The sequence below is a fragment of the Hyla sarda genome, chromosome 10 (assembly GCF_029499605.1).
Source record: "Hyla sarda isolate aHylSar1 chromosome 10, aHylSar1.hap1, whole genome shotgun sequence".
Taxonomy (NCBI): Eukaryota; Metazoa; Chordata; class Amphibia; order Anura; family Hylidae; genus Hyla; species Hyla sarda.
In genome coordinates, this window is record NC_079198.1 from 26,801,662 (window position 1) to 26,818,055 (window position 16,394).

At 43.0% G+C, this 16,394-nt stretch overlaps 1 protein-coding gene across 5 annotated transcripts in view; it reads left to right on the plus strand.

Moving 5' to 3' along the window:
* The window catches only part of TRPM4 (transient receptor potential cation channel subfamily M member 4), a 215,750-nt gene that overhangs the window by 143,129 nt on the left and 56,227 nt on the right, over nucleotides 1–16,394 (plus strand). For 4 of the 5 annotated variants that reach the window (XM_056541826.1, XM_056541825.1, XM_056541827.1 and 1 more), the window contains 2 exons: nucleotides 8,455–8,522; nucleotides 15,211–15,388. In XM_056541826.1, the coding sequence (XP_056397801.1) occupies nucleotides 8,455–8,522; nucleotides 15,211–15,388 (246 nt within the window). Of the gene's footprint in view, nucleotides 1–2,528; nucleotides 2,609–8,454; nucleotides 8,523–15,210; nucleotides 15,389–16,394 lie in introns of those variants that run through there. The other variant, XM_056541829.1, reaches the window with a different exon arrangement.

The window sequence follows — 16,394 nt, forward strand, 5'->3', positions numbered from 1 at the left end:
GACTTACCCAGCAGGCACCACGTCACTGATGCCTGCTGGGGGGGACTTCCGCCCTAAGTTCATCTACACAGGGTGCCTCCAGCTGTTTCACCACTACAACTCCCAGCTTGCCCTGACATCTATTGGCTTCTCAGGGCATGCTGGGAGTTGTAGTATTGAAACAGCTGGAGGCACCCTGTGTAGACAAACTATTAGTTTGTCACATGCGGCGCTGCGGCGCTAGCCCATCCCCTCCGTCTCCCCCCCCCCCCCGCGCCATACCCCGTTCCCTCCATCACAACCCCCCCCCCGCATACCCCGTTCCCTCCATCACAAACCCCCCTCCCGCATACCCCGTTCCCTCATTACACTTACTGCAGAGTCCTGATTGACAGGCAGGGAGCGAATGCAGCCTAACTGAAAAAGGACTGATTGCCAGGCCAAAATCAGTCCTTTTTCAGTCGTGACGTCACGCCAGGCTGCAGCCGGCCACTAGGAGGGAGACCCCTAGTGGCCGGTTTTCAAATTAAATTAAACCATTTTAATAAAAAAAAATAATAATAAAAGTATATTAGAGATATGTTGTAGTACATAAGTACTACAACACATCAAAAAATAAAGTTGGTGACAGTGCCCATTTCAGGAAGACAAGACAAAGTGTTGGTACAAAAAGGCCTCAGCAGCCCACTTTACTAATTAACCAATTAAAACATTGTAAAACATAACAGTTGTATGAACATCATACATATAAACAGAACCCACAACAACTTATAAATTATTCCTAGCGCAGGAGAAGAACCTGAAGGCACCGTTACTGAACCAAAAATGGGTGGGGCCGTAGGTCACCTGCCCAGGAGCACCATTTGTGAAGCCCCCAAAACTTCCTGTGCCCATGTCCACCTGGACTTCACCATCGGGCTGGGAACCGCTCCCAGTCCACCTCCACACTCCATCCAATACGGTCATCATGCCGCCTAATGGTGCCTCCAGATCCCTCTCCTGACCCCGCCGCTTCGACAAACTGAACCGAAAAAAGGGGCGGGCGCTTTCTTCTGGCCAGGCGTTGACTGACGCCCTCCCCCTGACCCCGGCCTTTTAACCCCCTCCCAACTCCTCCCCTTGCCCTGCTGTTAACCCCGTCCGTTAACCCCTTACTGCCCATCCAGCCACAACCCACAACAGTTCAGCCTACCTCACCTTCCCTTACATTAAACCCAACCATTAACTCCTTCCTGGTATAATCCCCCTGTCATGTGCCCCTACAGTCCTATTCTATCCCCTCCAGGGCTTCCTAGTCTATTGTCAGACACACCTCCCCAGCTTAACTGTGATTCCATAATGTAGTGAGAGAGTTAGCATTAGATTATTGTAGGGTGTTAGGTGTAAAGAAGAAGTCACTAGATCAAGCTCTGTGCAGACACTGGGCTGAAAGAAATACCAGGGGATTTCAGCTCTGAAGCCAGCAGAACTAGAAATGTAGTGCTGGGTTATATTCCAAGATTTGACTTAGGATCAGTTCAAGAAAAGCAATAGAATTTATTTACAAAGTGATCTAGATTGATGTAAATAAATGAAATAATATAACTTCACACAAAGAGGAAGAAGGAGACGGAGCACTCACCTTTCCAGTTGCAGGTAGACCAGAAGCAGGAATCCGCAGACCATATCGGTCCAAGCAGGGAGGCGGCAGATGGATCCGGGGGGGAGCTCAAACGTCGGGCCACGGACCGTATCACATTGGTCCGAGCAGGGAGTCGGCAGATGGATCCGGGGGGAGCTCAGACGTCAGGCCACAAACCGTATCACGCCCCTAGGCGCTTCGTCAGGCCGCTCAGCGGCCTGACGAAGCGCCTAGGGGCGTGATACGGTCCGTGGCCCAACGTCTGAGCTCCCCCGGATCCATCTGCCGCCTCCCTGCTTGGACCGATATGGTCTGCGGATTCCTGCTTCTGGTCTACCTGCAACTGGAACGGTGAGTGCTCCGTCTCCTTCTTTCTCTTTTTGTGAAGTTATACTATATGTTGTGGATTCTTTGACATGTAGCGCCACGCTGCCATTGCCAGATTGACACACCGGGGTCCGGTATCCTTAGCTGATTTTGGATGTGTGGATGTGCAGCACGGTGGTGCTGGCTGCGCTTTTTTGTCTTTGAGATAATAAATTAAATAATATACTGTAGTTTAAAAGGTATATACATTATAAAGTTTGGGACAATATGGTTGTAATTATTAGACTCTTTCTTGTTTCTCACTAACAACTACAACAGTATAAGCGCCTATTTCCCTTGTGGGTTTGGATTGAAGGATATGTGGTTTTAAAACCCCTTACTTTTAGCTAAAACCTGACTGTGATCCCAGAGTAAGACAAAACATGCTGAAACTTAGCCTTCAACTTTCGAGAATTCCTCCCCCTCCCTACAATGTGGATTCCTCCCTCCTATTATTCCGATACAGATTGTGAGCACAAGAGTACCTTCAAACTCCGCACCAATGCAATCTATTCACCAGGGTCCATTACCTAGTGGGATTTCATATTTTGCCACATAGTAAGTACAGCTGAAAACAAGACACGTCCTTCAAGTTTAACTAGGGAAGGGGAGGAAAAGGGTCAAATGAAGGAAGGGGAAAAGGTAAATATTTAAATTTACAGAAGTTTCCCGGTAAGGAAGGCAAAAGTCCTATACTAGTTGAGCTAAACGGCTTTAAAAGGGTACTCCACTGGCCAGCTTCCGAATTCTGTTTTCGTGCTGCGGTGATCAGCCACGCCTCCTCGTGACATCACGGCTATGCCTCCTCAATGCAAGTCTATGGGAGGGGGCATGAGAGCCATCCCACCCCCTCCCATAGACTTACATTGAGGGGGTGTGGCCTTGACATCACAAGGGACGTGGCCGATAGTGTTGAGCACGAATATTCATGATGCAAATTTTTATCGCGAATATCGGTACTTTGCGATTTCGCAAATATTTAGAATATAGTGCTATATATTCGTAATGACGAATATTTTTTTCCATGCAAATTTTATGCAAATTTTTCCCTGCAAATTTTCTTTTTTTGTTTTTTTTCATGCGAACTTTCACATGGAAAAAAAGTGAATGAACATAGCGAATATGCGAATTTTGCGAAATAGGACGAATAATCGTCAATATATTCGTGAAATGTCGCAAATTTGAATATGGCCCCTGCTGCTCATCACTAGTAGCCGACCCCCACAGTGCAAAAACAGCTTTCGGAACATGGCGCTGGGCAGTGGAGTACCCCTTTAATAGAAAAGATCATGAAACACATCATGACTGAATGATTATACAAAAATTCTGTACGTATTCTGAAACAGTTTTTGCTGGAACTGCATCACAATCTGCATCTGTGGATTTTACCTCATAGAATTTTCATCTTTGCAGATTTCCCACCTGTAAATCCAAATGGAAAATTTGCAGCATTTTCGTCCCACATGGTGTTACCTTAAAGGGGTACTCCGGCCCTAGACATCTGCAGATATCCAAAGGATAGGGGACAAGATGTTTGATTGCTGGGACCCCCACGATCTCCCTGCTGCACCTGGCATTCGTTAAGAGCGTTGGATGCAGCGCAGAGGCTCATGTCATCACGGCCATGCCCCCTCAATGCAAGTCTATAGGAGGGGAGTGACATCCCGAGCGGTTGTGCCTGTGGCATCACGAGCCTCCGCCCTGCATCACCAGTCATCCGTCACGGATGCACCGGATGTCTGGGGTGCTGCAGCCGAGAAATCAGACATCTTATACTCTATCCTATCCTTTTTATAGGGGATAAGATGTCTAGAGGCGAAGTACCCCTTTAAGGCCCTGTTCACACTACAGAGATTCTGCAAGGAATTTTCCACAGAACTTCCAGCAGGTAATAGGATTCCGGTGGACAATTGAACATGTTTAATGTTCCACTGGAATCCTACATCACCTGCACTTATGACCCCTCTCCCTCAACGCTGTCTTCTTGCCCACACTCCACCTGCACAGGTCAGAGCTGCGGCAGCATCATGCAGAGGTGGCAGGTGACACCAACCATGTCGGGGCTGCACGCTTGGGCGTGAAAGGGCCAAAGGATGGGTTGTGTGTGAAGGAGGAGGAGTGACATATATAGGGGTGCACCACACTGACATCCTGCAAAACCAGCGAACCAGGAGAGGTCAGTACTGTTGAGCTGTTCTATGAACTGCACAAGTACAGCGTGAGGTCTCAGTACCATCTTAAGCCCATATGGTGCGGAGCCTGCCGGCTGTATTATTGCAGTACATAGTACAACCCTGCAGTACTGGAGGAATGTATCCAAGTTTGATTTTCACCCATTATTTTCAGTAGGCAATACTGTATATGAATGTGTTCTGAAAAGGGAAAGCGGAGGGGCCACTGCCTGACTCATCTGGTGGTGGCTTATCTTCCCAAAAATAAAAGGATTGAGTGTGTTGAAATCCATCTTGCCCAACTCTTCTCTTCCCTGACATCTGCCCTTGGGGAGTATTGGCAAAGCCCCCATAAACATTAGCTGGTCAGTTGGGCCTGAAAAAATTGATAGGCTCTGCCAACAATAATTCAACGTGTATTGCCACTTACCGTATTTTTCCCCGTATAAGACGCACTTTTTCTTCCCCAAAACTGGGGGGGGAAAGGTTGGTGCGTGTTATACGGAGAATACACATTAAAACCTGTCCTATCGCAGAGGTCCCTGCGGCAATCTCCCTGTGGCAATCAATGGCCGGGACCCGCGGCTAATACAGGACATCACCGATCGCGGTGATGCCCTGTATTAACCCTTCAGATGCAGCGATCAAAGCTGACCCCCGCGTCTGAAGCGAAAGTGACACTAACCCGGCTGTTTGGGACCGCCGCAGTGAAATCACGGCGTCCCGAACAGCTTACAGGACACCGGGAGGGACCTTACCTGCCTCCTCGGTGTCTGCTCCATGACGTAATACCCTGCATGGCCGGCGCTCTCCTGCGTGCGTAGCGACGTGATGGCGGCGACGGAGTGCGAGGATACCGGGCAGCAGAGACGTTCCGGAGCGACGGGGACACCCCGGGGACGCGGCGACAGTGATGGAGGGCGACATCCAGGGCAGCGGTGACGGGTCCGCAGTGGCAGGGACACGTGAGTATTACCTTCTATGCCAGTGGTCTTCAACATGCGGACCTCCAGATGTTGCAAAACTACAACTCGAAAAATACGGTAGAAGTACGCATAAATATTACCCCCCCCCCCCTGCAAACATGCGATCAGGGGCTGCAGAAAGAAAACTTTATCATGTCGCAATTTCATTGTCTGTGTTCAACCAGCACCCATGGGTGTGAGGCTTTTAGCTACAGCCCAATGTAAACTTTACTTTTACGTGCCCTTGCTCTCTTGTCAGATTTAGATCTTCTATAATGTTTTACTTCCTCTGTGGTGGGATTGCAGGAGGATTGAACATTTTCCGTGGGTTCCCTAACAGCTTAAAGGGGTACTGCGGTGAAAAACTTTTTTTTTTTTTTTTTTAATCAACTGGTGCCAGAAAGTTAAACAGATTTGTAAATTACTTCTATTAAAAAATCTTAATCCTTCCTGTACTTATTAGCTGCTGAATACTACTATGGAAATTCTTTTCTTTTTGGAACACAGTGCTCTCTGCTGATATCATGAGCACAGTGCTCTCTGCTGACACCTCTGTCTATTTTATGAACTGGGCAGAACAGCATATGTTTGCTATGGGGATTTCCTTTTACCCTGGACAGTTCCTAAAATGGACAGAGATGTCAGCAGAGAGCACTGTGCTCGTGATGTCAGCAGAGAGCTCTTTGTTTCAAACAGAAATGAATTTCCACTGAAGTATTCAGCAGCTAATAAGTACAGGAAGAATTAAGATTTTTTTTATAGAAGTAATTTACAAATCTGTTTAACTTTCTGGCACCAGTTGATTTAAAAAAAAAAGTTTTTCACCGGAGTACCCCTTTAAAGCTAATTTCTGAGGGTCTCATCAATATTACACATTATGATCGCCTTTTAACCGCATAAGTCGTGTTGTTACTGTGTACGTCTCTACTAGAGATGAGCGAACTTACAGTAAATTCGATTCGTCACGAACTTCTCGGCTCGGCAGTTGATGACTTATCCTGCATAAATTAGTTCAGCTTTCCGGTGCTCCTGTGGGCTGGACGAATCGAATTTACTGTAAGTTCACTCATCTCTAGTCTCAACATATCCTTGTATGTTCTTCGGTTGCCAGTGTTTCGTCTCCAGGGTGAACAACATGTTGCTTTCTAAGGATGCGGTTAGTCACGTCAGAATAGGAATCGCTCAATTCCCTCAGAGGATTAGCCATGTACTCCACAGATCAGTGACTAAGCAGAGCACAAAGCTGACAAACCCGTCCTACAAGCTTTTTCTCAGAACAATGTGATAGAATCCTGGATGTCTTATTCTCCGCCTTCACTATTAGCTGCCAGCAGACAGTGAAATTGCCACTTACATGGGTAGAAAAGCCTATTTCATCATGGGCATTCCCATCGTAATCTTTCCTGTAACTCACTACTTTGTAGCCACAACACACAGTTATAGAACATGTATTATGTTTCTTTTCTGTTCACAACTTATTGTTATACATAGAGTATATCCATGGCATGTTCTTTATTAAAGGCGCTACGGAATCTGTAGGCGCTATATAAATAAATTATTATTATTATAAAGGGGTACTCCGGTGGAAAACATTTTTTTTTATATATATATATTTTTTTTAAATCAACTGGTGCCAAAAAGTTAGACAGATTTGTAAATTACTTCTATTTAAAAATATTAATCCTTCCAGTACTTATCAGCTGCTGTATGCTCCAGAGGAAGTTCTTTTCTTTTTGAATTTCCTTTCTGTCTGACCACAGTGCTCTCTGCTGACACCTCTGTTCAGTTTAGGAACTGTCCAGAGCAGGAGCAAATCCCCATAGAAAACATATCCTGCTCTGGACAGTACCTAAAATGGACAGAGGTGTCAGCAGAGAGCACTGTGGTCAGGCAGAAAGAAAATTCAAAAAGAAAAGAACTTCCTGTGGATCATAACAGCAGCTGATAAGTACTGGAAGGATTAAGATTTTTTAATAGAAGTTTTCCAGTGGTGTGCCCCTTTAAAAATTAATCACTCATATTCACCAGCTGACTACTTTCTGGCCATTGAAATAAAAGGGCCTGTGCCTCAGAGGTGTAGATAGGTTTAGCAAAGATTCTGTTTGGTGCCCCTTCGGTATCAAGAGCTGTAACGCCACACTGGACTGAAAGCAACTATACGACACCTGCTTAGATGATAGTCTCTGACCTTGGTAACTGTATTTCCAAGAAGAAGAGTATAACTCCTCAAACATATAGCTGGCCAATCGATACACAGAGCTCCTCAGTTGAATAAATCTGCTGACAGAGGCGCTTAGTATAAGGGGAACTAGCACTATATGCCTCCCCCTCCCTAGTCCCCTGCCATGCCTGCCCAAGCGTTGATACCCTGGCACACCACTTTGAGATTATTCTGACATATCTGTGCTTTAGATGGCCAAATCGTGATGGGAACACATCCTCAGCTATATTATCAGATAAATTGGTGATAATCCAGTACGACTAGTTTATCCATGCCTTTTGATCTGATAGACATCAGAAAACAGTACGTGTAGCATGCATGATTGGTTCTGCAATCCTCCCCTGTACAACAATCCATATGATAACATTAGCATGTGACGTAGTCGTAGCCTATACTTGTAACACCAACACACGTACTATTTTTTTAGGCAAAATTTTACAGACATGAGTGTACCCTTATATTTACAGCAGAATGATTTCAACAGAATATTCACAGGAACTCTTAGATATGCTGGCCTCTGCCGTTACTGAGATAAGCATCAAATGGGTGGGAAAGAGTATTTTTCCCCAGAACCGATTCTCTATACTTAGAGAGCCACAGCCCTTTCTGTTGTTCTATGCTGTGTAAAGAAATATAACTTATATAGAGAGGGCTGACCAAACAGGGCCTGTAGGACGTGGCCCGAGTTCCATTGTTTTACCAGCACTTTTGTAATCGATCGTTAAAAAACTGTTTATCCAAAGGGTGAGGCCAGTGAATACTATGACCTGTCACACCTCTCCATCATACTCGTGACTCATCATGGTGGACGTATGTGGCTGTTACCTTTGGTTCAAGATAAGTTCACCGCTTCTGCCTAGCTTGCACTTTACCGATTTTATTATTTTGTTAATCTGCCAACATTTTCTCAATGTGATTATTATGACAAATAAAAAAAAAAGGTTATATCAATATTGAACGTGTTATTACTGTCAAATACACAGAGAATGGGTGAATGTGTCCCGACAGCCTGAAGAAGTCACATCTTATCTTTGAATACAGTGGAATTCCTCTCATACTGAATTATACGTAATATATCAATGACTGAATTTAAAAAATCTAATTTCAATTATTATTTTTTTTTATTTACAGAGCTGGATCCCCAAATTATTTAAAAAGAAAACATGTACCACATATATAGAGGACACCAGACCAGACCGGTGGGTTACTAAGCGTTTGCTCTTCTCTTTATATTTCCTGTAGTAATGGCTTATAAATCATTGCAAACAGATTAAGTAAATCAGGATTTATTACCTCTAGGCAGGCACCAGATCCTGACAAAACTGGGCAGATTTTAGGCAGCAAGAGGGCTCAGTGGGGGGTCTACATAGTTTACAGTACATTTAGTAACCGAAGAGCAGGGTAATTATGGAGCCCACTGTGGAAGCATAGCTTGAAGCTTTTACATAACTGGGCCCCAACCTACCAGTTTGTAATACTGATAGCTTTTCACACCATCCAGGTATGGCCATGTGTGTTGTATATGCTGCAGATTTTATGAAGTGTTCATAGTACAATTGTGTGGATACTTTTTCCACAATATGTGTACTCTCATCCAAATATTGTGGAAAAAAAATCCACACAATTTATACACAGTAACAGACCTGCGGTGCAGATTTGAAATTTGCACATTTCTATTTTCTGTGTTTTCGTGGGACTACATGAAGACTTTTCTGGCATCAGAAATGTGATATGACTGTGCACCTTTTCTAACAACTTTGTACTAGGATGCCTCAATTGTGGCTAAAGAAATAGTTTATATTAAAGGCGTTATCCACCATAAGGTGATTTTAGTACGTACCTGGCAGACAGTAATGGTCATGCTTAGGAAGGATCTGCTCTTGTCTTGGGGCTAAATGGCTACGTTGTGAGATTACCATAACTTTGTGGCTAGCTTTTTGTGAACTGGTATTTCCTGTTTGAGTTTTTCTTTTTTGCCTGCAAATCCCATAATTCCATTTCCCTCCCTCCCACACATCAGCCACCCCACACATTGAAACATAATGAGCGGCATCCATTCAAAAGACCTGTGGTTTTCCATCAGGGTGCCTACAGCTGTTGTATTAGTTGCAGATTGATCTCTCTCCCACCAAGCGATCCCTCCACCCATTGAAGCAGACAGGCTCCCTGTCATTAGCTGACTAGTGAGTCAGGTCTCGGTCGCATTGCAACCTGGTAAAAATCTGAGACAACAGTAATTTTGTATGTTGTTAAAAATTAATATTGGGGTGAAAATCACGTAAGAATTGTGAGAAAACCGTCACACACAGGTACAGACACTATATTATGAACTACACTAACTTTAGTCAAATAAAAGAAATTCCTGGAATACCCCTTTAACTATCTTCATTGCTTTAAATCAAGGGACCATGCATCCTTTAATTTGCCACCATTGGATTACAAACTAAACACACTTTTGTCATGTGGTGCCATCAGACATGGGGCTGTATTATTCTACCTGAACTTATCTCTTATCTGCAAAAATGCATAGCACAGCAGCCATGTGTAAACAATCCAAAAAATGTCTGCTGCACCATAGACAATCAGTTGCACCTGGAGGGGTTAACCTGCTGACCTCATCTGAGGTGGAAACTTAGCACCCTGGGCGGGGAACTAAGTTATCATTGCCACTTCTAAGTAAAACAAAGAGCAATGCTCCTTTGTTGCAAAGGGAATGGAGGATGTATGGGTGTATGCATGTTGCCTGTGGCCGTGCCTGTGGGGCCCAGTGAAAACCTTCACCACTAGGAACTGGAAGCAGCAAGTAATTCCCCAGTTTCAGGCAAGCTGGCAACAGGAGCACAGTAAGTTGCAGTTGCTGCCCAAAAAGTTTTTGTAGACCATATGACTACAAAATACAAAGCAAGGAGTGCTTCATAGTGCAATAATCCTTTAGTAAATAATTGGAAATATACTCGAAGCACTTACACGCTAAGTTGTGTAGCAAACAGGCACAACACTGGTATAGACATAAAGGTAACCAAATACAGCCGATCCCTCCACCATATAGGTGTATCATAAAATTCCAGCAACTTCACCTCTCCATAGGAATTGTAACATAGTAACATAGTTCATGAGGTTGAAAAAAGACCAGAGTCCATCAAGTTCAACCTATATCCCTACTGAGTCCTTACTGAGTTGATCCAGAGGAAGGCAAAAAACCCTCATACTAGATTTAAAAATTCCTTCCCGACTCCAAATATGGCATCAGAATAAATCCCTGGATCAACGTTCTGTCGCTATAAATCTAGTATACATAACCAGCGATGTTATTATTCTCCAAAAATGCATCCAGACCCCTTTTTAAATTCTTTTACAGAGTTCACCATGACCACCTCCTCAGGGAGAGGATTCCACAGTCTGACTGCTCTTACAGTAAAGAACCCCTGTCTGTGCTGGTGTAGAAACCTTCTTTCCTCTAGACGTAGAGGACGCCCCCTTGTTATAGATACAGCCCTGGGTATAAATAGATCATGGGAGAGATCTCTGTACTGTCCCCTGATATATTTATACATAGTTATTAGGTCTCCCCTAAGCCTTCTTTTTTCTAAACTAAATAACCCTAATTCTGATAATCTTTCTGGGTACTGTAGTCCTCCCATTCCCCGTATTACTCTGGTTGCCCGTCTTTGAACCCTCTCCAGCTCCACTATATCTTTCTTGTACACTGGTGCCCAGTACTGTACACTGTATTCTATGTGTGGTCTGACCAGTACTGTACACAGTATTCCATGTGTGGTCTGACTAGTGATTTGTACAGCGGCAGAATTATTTCCTTGTCGTGGACATCTATGCCCCTATTGATGCACCCCATGATTTTATTAGCCTTGGCAGCAGCTGCCGGACACTGGTCACTACAGCTAAATTTACTGTTAACTAAGACTCCTAAGTCCTTTTCCATGTCAGTTGTCCCAAGTGTTCTCCCATTTAATACATAACCCCAGCCCGGATTTTTCCTCCCCATGTGCATTACCTTACATTTATCAGTGTTGAACCTAATTTGCCACATCCCAGCCCAAAGCTCTAATCTATCCAGATCCATTTGTAACAGTGCACTGTCCTCTATTGTGTTTACCGCTTTACAGAGTTTAGTATCATCTGCAAAGATTGTTATTTTACTATTCAACCCCTCTGCAAGGTCATTAATAAATATATTAAACAGAACAGGACCCAAGACGGACCCCTGTGGAACCCCACTAGTAACAGTCACCCAATCAGAATAAGTACCATTAATAACCACCCTCTGTTTCCTATCACTGAGCCAGTTACTTACCCACTTACACACATTGTCCCCCAGCCCGATCCTTATCATTTTATGCACCAACCTTTTATGTGGAACCGTATCAAATGCTTTGGAAAAATCCAGATATACGACATTCATCGATTCCTCCTGGTCTAGTCTGGAGCTCACCTCCTCATAAAAGCTGATCACGTTAGTATAACAGGACCGATCCGTCATAAAGCCATGCTGATATGGAGTCATACATTTATTTTTATTAAGCTACTCCAAAATAGCATCTCTTAGAAAACCCTCAAACAATTTACATACAACGGAGGTTAAACTAACCGGTCTATAATTCCTGGGGTCACCTTTTGTTCCCTTTTTAAATATTGGTACCACATTTGCTATGCGCCAGTCCAGGGGAACAGTCCCTGTTGCTATAGAGTCCCGGAATATTAAAAATAGGGGTCTGTCTATAACATTACTTAATTCCTTTAGAACACAAGGGTGAATGCCATCCAGACCTGGTGATTTGTCTGTTTTGATTTTTTGTATGCGGCACTGTACTTCTTCCTGGGTTAGACAGGTGACCTGTACTGGGGAGTTTACCTTATCACACTGTATTTCACCTGGCATTTCATTTTCCTCATGAATACAGTGGAGAAGAATATATTTGCTTTTTCCTGATCCCCGTTTATAATTTCTTCCTCATCATTTTTTAAGGGGCCCACACTTTTTCACACTTTTTTTTTTTACCTTTTTGCTATTTATATAGTTAAAGAACATTTTGGGGTTAGTTTTACTCTCTTTGGCAATGAGTCTTTCTGTATTTATTTGTTTTTTACATATTTTATATTTTTCTCTATAGCTTTTTAATGCTTCTTCACTGCTGTCCTGTTTTAGTATTTTAAATGCTTTATTTTTGTCATGTATTGCCCCTTTAATGTTTCTATTCATCCATATTGGTTTTCTTTTATTTCTGACCCTTTTATTCCCATAAGGTATATATTTATTACAGTGATAATTTAAGATATCTTTAAAAGTCTCCCATTTAGTGTCAGTATTCCTGTTTTTGAGGACAGGACTGGCGTCTTCTTCAGGTTTGTATGACGAACCTGAAGAAGAACCCAGTCCTGCCGTTGAAACTCGTTGTTCTGTACAATAAACCGTGTTTAAAAATATCCATATCATTGGTGTCCTATTGCGCCTGAATACAATTCCTATCGAGGGGTGTAGTTGCTGGAATTCAGTGACACCATATGGTCACCTACTCCACCGACAGAAGGGATCCCACCAACAGCTACAGTGTCTTCTATAACATCTCCAAGAGTATCCACAGCGCCTGTTAAACAGATTTGTAAATTACTTCTATTTAAAAATCTTAATCCTTCCAGTACTTTTTAGCTGCTATATGCTCCAGAGGAAGTTCTTTTCCTTTGGAATTTATTTTCTGTCTGATCACAGTGCTCTCTGCTGACATCTCTGTCCATGCCAGGAACTGTCCAGAGCAGGAGAGGTTGGCTATGGGAATTTCCTCCTGCTCTGGACAGTTCCTGAAATAGACAGAGGTGTCAGCAGAAAGCACTGTGGTCAGACTGAAAAGAAATTCAAAAAGAATAGAACATCCTCTGTAGTATACAGCAGCTGATAAGTACTGGAAGGATTAAGATGTTTAAATAGAAGTAATTTGCAAATCAGTTTAACTTTCTGGCACCAGTTGATTTAAAAAACAAAAAAATAAAGTACCACTTTAAGGCTAATGTAGCCTTAAGCATTTCCAGCTAAGACAGCACCACAGGGGGCCTTCCAAAAGCTGGAGCAACAGCATGGCAAATACCACAGAAGGAGCCCCTGTTCACCTGGGCTGACCACTTTACAAGCTGGAGCAAACTGGTCACCGGATGTGCTAAAGATTTGCTACCACTGCTGGAGTGGTTGTTTGGAGAAGAACAGTCTGATTGCTACCCAGACCACCAACAATGCCCTCCTATCTTGTGTGTAGGGGATTACTCACTCCATCCAGCATGCGACCATTGCCAAGGAGCTTGAGTATATCAGACAGCTGTATAAACCTAGACCCAATGAGTAACCCTGAATGAAAGTGAGCCACCGTTCTCAAATTTGACTGCAACAAGGGGTTCGAACTGTCATACTGTGATAAATCTGCTATTTAATCGTTGTGTTGTAATGCGGGACTACCTGCCCCCCCCCCCATGTATCAAAAACGAATCCCCGGGGGAAATATTGGCATGGCAAAAGAGGAAAATGAGCAGGTGCAGTCACTAGGCTTAAGAACCCCCCAAAAAGACGATTCTAAGCATTAGGATGATGACTAGTGGGACTTAACAATCCTTATGGGTGCAAAAGAGGACACAACAGGCAAACCCAAAGCTACTTCTACAGTAGCATTGCCACACAAAGTTTCTTCTTCAGCATATTCATCAAAGTCGTGCAACACTACCAGACCAAAGAACAAGTCCACAGAGGTCTACAATTACACCTATAGTATAACCTGTAACCTATACTACAACAGTTGCATCAGCATCTTCTCCGCTCATCATGGTCCAAGAGTGGGATAGAAGAGGTCCTCACCTCCATTAAAGTTTTTTCTAATAAGTCATTAAAGTACTATATGGCAAATAGCCTGATACTTTTGTTTGCCCTGTTGGCACCTGCTTGAGTTTACAGTAACGGTAAAGCATCAGCACCTGGTATCTTGCCAAGAGCTCCTTAAATGGGCACTGTCACTTAGAAAACTTTAAATTTATCACAGGGATGTGTCAAAGTTTTCTTCTTTTTATCTATTTTTAGACACATGAGAAAAGGCAATCTCTTCTAAAGAAAAAAAAATCTTTCAACTTCTTCTTTTCAAAATTCAAAATTTAAACATAACAAAAATGTTGTCCTGAACTCTTTTACATCCTGTTCAGGAAAGAAGGAAAGATCCCACAGAAGTGTCTTTTACTACCTCAAATTTTTTTTATTATTATTATTAGTTGGCAGATTAAATTCACTCAATTTCAAACTTACAATCCTGAGCGTGTGGAAAAATTGTAAGATCCTGCTCGTAAAGGGAAATTTCCTGTTCTTGTGTGAAAAAAAAATAGTCAAGTTTCAGTGCTCTGCATTTATTTATGCTAGTAATCCTTTTGTTTTATCAGCTACATTCACCCTCATAAATAAAATAGGGGGATGCCGAAGAAAGCTTAGCTTAAGAGGGGGTGTTTGCAGTGGCCCAACACAGCCATACCACCTGCTGCACTGAACTTAGATTGGGTAGCTGTAGTCTTATAAGGTTTGCTGGACACTAAAAAAATGTGCCTAGGGTGATGAGGCACATATATCTGTGTTTCTTTGGACTGCAAATGTATATTCTGTTTCAGTGGAACTACATGCATACACTGAGTTTTTTGTGTGCTAGGGGTTAAATTTTGCCTAAATGTGCATGTATTGCTTATGCATAACCTGTTAAAAGAAGCTTTTGAAGTTCACACACAATTATATAGTTACAAATTACAGTTTCAGTTTATCTCTTAGTCTCTACAGTCTTTTGTGGCTATGGTACTCTAGAATTATACAAATGCCATTGTTTCTGGAATGTCATGTCTATGTATTCCTTAATACAGGCAGGGTCAGTACTGTCAGTGCGGACTATTAAAGCAAAATCATGTGTCTGTGGCCATGGAAGACAATTTTGGGGCCGCCATAGTGAGCACATGGAACTCAGCAGAACACACAACCGAAGAGCCCACAGATGCCTATGGGGATATTGAGTTTGTTGGAGCTGGAAAGAAGCATAGCAAGGTGAGATATTGGTATTGATTTTATGTGATTCATCACTGGGCAATAGGTTCCTATTATCATACTAGTAATTTACTTGTAATTGATAAGCAAAGGGTTGGTGTTTCTCATAGGTTGTTTATAGCTGTACAGCCATGTATGGTGATGGGCAGTTAATTATGTTACCCTATATCAAGTGGACTTAAAGGGGTTTTGTGGGCTTATATTATTAAAGGCCTATGCTTAGGATAGGCCATCAATCACTGATCGGAGAGCTCCTTTTGCCTCTGTATCGGGGGTGCAACGTTACTGCAGCTCTCATTCATGTGAACCAGGGCCGGCCGTTACACAGTAAATGGAGTCAACTGCTTTAACCCTGTTCTGTGCAGCTGGCCTATCACAAAGATAGATTATCAATCATATTAGCCTGCATAACCCTAATCTTTACTTATTTTTAAGAATTCTGGAACCCCCTGGTCACTATAACAGGGGCCCCTAACTCCCCTTTCCTCCTGGCTGCATTATCACAGGAACTAGGCACTGAATGAAGTGGTGGCACAGTATGCACACTGCTAATCCATTCATTTCTATGAGGCCAACGCAGTGTTTTTTTTTTTTTTTGAGCAGGACACTGATTCATTCAAAAGAGAAAGGAAGGGAACTCTGGATTTCTGTTCTAGTGATCATGCAGGTCCAAGTAATGGAGCCCCAGTGATCATACATTTGTCACCTATTTTGTGCATTGGTGATTATATTAAAAAAAACAAAAAAACATTCTTTGTAGATGCTCTTGGCACTTTCTTTTAGAAAGGGCACATCAAGCATGGAGACTCTTCCCTCTAATACCTTTATGCCCTATTAGGACATTTGTCTACAGCAGAAGACCCCTATAAAGTAACGCTAAGAACCAATGCTAGCGGACTTGGCACAGCATGTCCTCCAGGTGCTGGGTGCCAAGGGATGAGTTGCACCATGAAGCTACTTTGTCTTGGCCATCTTTGTGGCTCCAGATTGACTAAATTGGTTTTGG